The sequence below is a fragment of the Chinchilla lanigera genome, unplaced genomic scaffold, assembly GCF_000276665.1.
Source record: "Chinchilla lanigera isolate Chin_1 unplaced genomic scaffold, ChiLan1.0 scaffold00157, whole genome shotgun sequence".
In the NCBI taxonomy this organism is placed as follows: domain Eukaryota; kingdom Metazoa; phylum Chordata; class Mammalia; order Rodentia; family Chinchillidae; genus Chinchilla; species Chinchilla lanigera.
Genome location: NW_004955558.1, coordinates 1430540 through 1435267, shown reverse-complemented (window position 1 = coordinate 1435267; position 4728 = coordinate 1430540). Strand labels below are relative to the sequence as shown.

The following is a 4728-nucleotide window of genomic DNA, read 5'->3' as shown; positions in this document are numbered from 1 at the left end:
TAGCGGGACCCAGGACACTGGCACGAATCAGTATTTAGAGTGCTTTTGGACGTCATCCAGGAAGGTCTGTTCAGACCGGAATATCTCTGGGGGCTGCGGCTCAGTGCTAGAGCATGTGCCTACCAAGCACAAGGCCCTGGGTTCAATCTCCAGTGCCATCAAAAGACAAAACCAGCAGAGAGAAGGTGCTTGAGAAGGGCTGATGGAAGGAGTTGAGGTTGTGGCCAAAGGCAGAACATGCAGGTGTCCATCTGGGTTTGTGGTGGCCGTAGAGGGTGGCTGGGGAGCCTGGGATACTGTCTGGGTCGGGACACAGATAATTGGGGGCTTTCGATTGCAACCCTGGGGAGTGCTGGCGATTGAGTGCTTTTGAAACATAGAATGTGGCTAGGGCTGAACATGCGGAGATCGTGTATTGCGGTCCCAGTGGGACACTTCGGGGAGGGACAGAGAACAGCTGAGCGAAGGGAGGAGGGCGTGGTGGGAGTGGAAAGTCGGTGAATGAACCCAGCTTTTATTGGGCACCCTTCGTCCATTTCTTCTCCTGGGCTTTATGGTTTTTGATGGTCTCATGGATCCACGGGACGTATCGAGAGACTCGCGTGTAGACGCCGGGCCGGTTGGGCTGTCCGCATGGGAAGTCTCCCCAGGAGATAATGCCGTGCAGCGTGTTGTTGCAGACCAGTGGGCCGCCGGAGTCACCCTGAGCGGGGGAGAGAGAGATGGGGTCTTTGTTGGGGCTAAATAAAGGCGGAGACGCGGGGAGAGAGTGGGAGATGGAGAGAGACATGCGCAGACAGGCAGAGTCGGAGAGCCGGACGCCGAGGCAGCGTGAGAGGGTAACAGAGTGGGCGAGCAACATCAGATGAACCGCAGAGAGAAATAGAACAGAACAGCAAGCCTGGATACAGAGGTCGGGGGCGGGGGGGCTGACAGCCTCGTCTCTATTGGTTTCCCTTAAAGTGGTTTCAACTTACACCCAGCTTGTTCCCCGGGAAGCAAACCCCAGCTTGCACCCCACAGCTCCCCGCCAGCTGGTCCTTTCTGACTTGATGGCTCCCTTGTGCCATCTAGCGATGGAGTTCACACACTGCATGCAGGCTGCGTGCGCAATACACACGCTCTTCGCTCCTCCCTGCCCCTGTAGGCAGTGCTCGTCCAGCCCGTCCAGCCCGCAGCACACGACCGACCCTCGCTCGAGATCATGCTCTTTCCTACCAAACCAAAATTCAGAAGCCTTCTCTGTTGGATGTAGGTTGCTCGCTGTGTTTGGAGCATAATTTCCTTTACTTTAGTAAACGGTCTCCTGAATTTTCCATTTGGCAAACTACCCCTGCTCCTCTCAGTCCATGCACTTGGCCCCCCGCTGTGGCTCCCACAGTCCCAGTGTCCACCACGGGTCTTAGAGAGTCCCACAGCTGGGGCCAGAGTGGTGGTTTAATATGCACGACTCGGATCAGCCTGGAGAGACTCACACCCCGGACATTTGTGTAAACTCTTAGAGAACAGATATTCTCTCTTCCCAGGAGCATTGCTTACAGGACAGAGGGCAAGCCCTGAGCAGTTCCTGGTTGAGAATGAAGCCCAAACAGAGGGAAAAACGGAGTTAAAAAGAGAAAGAGTTCCTAAAACACGACCTGTACACCTGGATCCCTCTGCACCTGAAACCATCACCTCTGGATTTTCAATAACAGAAGCCAGGGTTTTTGTTGCTGTGTTTTACTTATGACGACTGGAGTCGGGTTTCTATCACTTGCAAGTGGAAGAATCCAACTTCCAGGCATCTCAACACAGAGATGTGGGCAGCCGCCTGGTCAAAGCCGAAGCTCAAGATGAACTCAGTTTGCCATCCCTGAGAACTCGCTCTTTGGTCTTCACACCCTTGTGCAAGAGGACAGCCCCCCTTACAGATTAGCTCCCCTCAAGACTGGGAGCAAATCCTTTGCCCCCAAAGCTGCCCCACTGCCACTCTGGCTTCCTGTCCTGGCCAAGAAAGCCCGCAACGTCCGGTCTCACCTCACAGGAGTCTTTCCCACCCTCTTTGGTGCCGGCGCACAGCATGTTGGTAGTGATCTTCCCTGGGTAGACCCCACGGCACTCCGCATCTGAGCGTAGCGGGATGTTCGCGCACTGCAGGGTTTTGGGGTAACTCACTGGGGAGGAGAGACAGGTCTGAGGACGGCTGCCCTTGGTAGGGTGTGGGGTGGAGGTGCAGAGATAAAACAGCAACAAGGAGGAGAGGGAAGAGATGGGACACGGAACCGGGGAAAGCGAGGGAAGAGTCAGAAATATGGAGATGGGGGAAAAGAAGGGAGGGGAGGTGGGAAGGGCCGGGCAGGGGCTGGGGGGTCAACGAGGAGCGAGGGAGCCAGCGGCGGAGCGAGAAAGGTGGGGAGGCAGAGCTGGAAGAAACAGGGACACTGATGGTGAGAGGTAGGAACTGGAGTGGGGAAGGGCAGGAGGAGGAGGTGTGGGAGACATGGAGAGGGTCAGAGGGGAGGGGGCGTGGCGGGCAGAGACAAGCAGAGAGACGGGGAGAGACGGGGTTGCTACGGAGTTGCAAAGGGCCCTTGTTGCTATGGTATCATGCATGCAAAATTTAAACGAAGGATATACTTATTCATGTCTATTACGTTACTAAATATACACTTATTAACATATTAAGTTATTTTGTAATATATATTTATAGTTTACATGTATTAAAATTATATATTTATATTATACTTTATATATTATAAACATTATATATTATATAATCATCTTATATAAGACAATTTACATAACATATTTACATGCATTACTATCAATAGACATTAGATAATATATTTATATTTTATATATTCATGAACGTGTGTGTAGTTATGTACGGGATCCGTGTCCCTTTACATATGTTTATGTCTTTGTCTATAACGGGATCCTCCTCCACCCTTTCCTCCCACTTCACTACCCCTCTGTAAGAGACCTCAGGCACCAGCGTGAGCTCATCACATACCCTGCGGGCTGGTGGTGGTGCCCCAGCCCGACACCCGACAGCAGGTACCGGGGGGCAGGCAGTCACTGCGGGATAGGGGCAGGGTGCGGACGTAGCCTGTCAGCTGGACCGGGGTCTCCAGCTCCAGAAGCATGATGTCGTTGTCATGGTTCAGGTGGGTGGGGCTGACCTGGTATGCGGGGTGGGGGATAGAGTGGATCACCTCCCTCACCTGCTCGTGGGTCTCCACGCGCCCCAGGACATGCTTGCCTAGGTGAACTGTGTACCCGCTGTGGGGCAGGAAGGAGATGGTTAGGGGAAGGATAAGCCTGTCTCCGTTTCATCCAGCCCGCCTCTTCCTCAACCCAGCCTAACCCTTCCCCATCCCACAGGCCTCGTCTCCAGGCACGTCTCTCTTCCCATCCTCAACTCCAATCCCGTCAAATCTTCTTTGACTCTGTTCCTATGTTCCCCATATATCCACCCAAACCTCATTCTTAACCCCACGCCCAAACCCAGGCCTAACTCCAGCCTCCTCCTTAGGTCCAATCCCACCCCCTGTGCCCAGCCCATTCGTCCCGACCCCATGCTCCCAGATCCCACGTACTCTTTCATGCAGTGTGCGGCAGTGAGGACCCATTTCGGGTGGACCAGGACTCCCCCACAGAGGAGCAGCCCTCTCACCAGCAGGGCCGCTTGCCAGGGCTGGGAGTGGGGGAGGCAGGTGTAGCCACCAGGTAGAAAGCCACTGGTCCCATTGGTGCCATTCAGAATCTTGGGGTAGTCCCGAGAGATGCCTGGGGAAGAAGAGACACTGTTACAGAACTGGGTCCAGGATGGGGAGGAGGCTAGCATTGTAGTCTCTGTGCTTGGAGAAAGGGTCACACCATGGGTCTGCATGACAAGGAGCTGATGATGCATTTGGTGGCCCCTGGGAGCTGCCATTTTCTATCCAGTGGAGAGGAGTCAGGGGAAACAATTTTTTCTTTCCTATAGAAGTGCCAAACTCTGCAATGCAGACTGTGAGAAGGGTTCACAGAATGAGGACCTTCGTGATAGGAAGAAGGTGACTTTTTTCCTCCTGCATTTTCTCTATCACTTCATCGTGAAAATGGACTTCAGTAAGTGGAAGTGAGACAGACCTATGTATTCACCTGGCAGCTTCCATCCATCCATCCATCCATCCATCCATCCATCCATCCATCCATCCATCCATGCATCCATCTGTCCATCCATTTATCCATCCATCCATCTATTTATCCATCCATCCATCCATCCGTCCATTCATGTATGCATGCATGCATCCATCTATCCATCCATTTATCCATCCATCCATCCATTTATCCATCTATCTAACTATTTATCCATTTATCCATCCATCCATCCATCCATCCATCCATCCATCCATGCATCCATGCATCCATCCATCCATCTATCCATCCATTTATCCATCCATCCATCCATCCATTTATCCATCCATCCATCTATTTATCCATTTATCCATCCACCTATCCATCCATCCATGCATGCATGCATGCATCCATCCATCTATCCATCCATCCATTTATCCATCCATCCATCCATTTATCTATCCATCTATCTATTTATCTATTTATCCATCCATCCATCCATGCATCCATCCATCCATCTATCCATCCATTTATCCATCCATCCATTCATCCATTTATCCATCCATCCATCCATCTATTTATCCATTTATCCATCCATCTATCCATCCATCCATCCATTCATCCATT

At 52.0% G+C, this 4728-nt stretch overlaps 1 protein-coding gene across 2 annotated transcripts in view; it reads right to left on the bottom strand.

The window, feature by feature from the left end:
- Positions 1 to 394: 394 nt before the first annotated feature.
- LOC102021806 (kallikrein-13) overlaps positions 395 to 4728 on the bottom strand; it is a 35128-nt gene continuing 30794 nt past the window's right edge. For both annotated transcript variants that reach the window (XM_013508921.1, XM_005412715.2), the window contains exons 3-6: positions 3579 to 3768; positions 2993 to 3261; positions 2017 to 2153; positions 395 to 703 (exon numbers count right to left, since the gene is read on the bottom strand). In XM_013508921.1, the coding sequence (XP_013364375.1) occupies positions 515 to 703; positions 2017 to 2153; positions 2993 to 3261; positions 3579 to 3768 (785 nt within the window). In that variant the 3' untranslated portion in view covers positions 395 to 514. The remainder of the gene's footprint in view (positions 704 to 2016; positions 2154 to 2992; positions 3262 to 3578; positions 3769 to 4728) is intronic.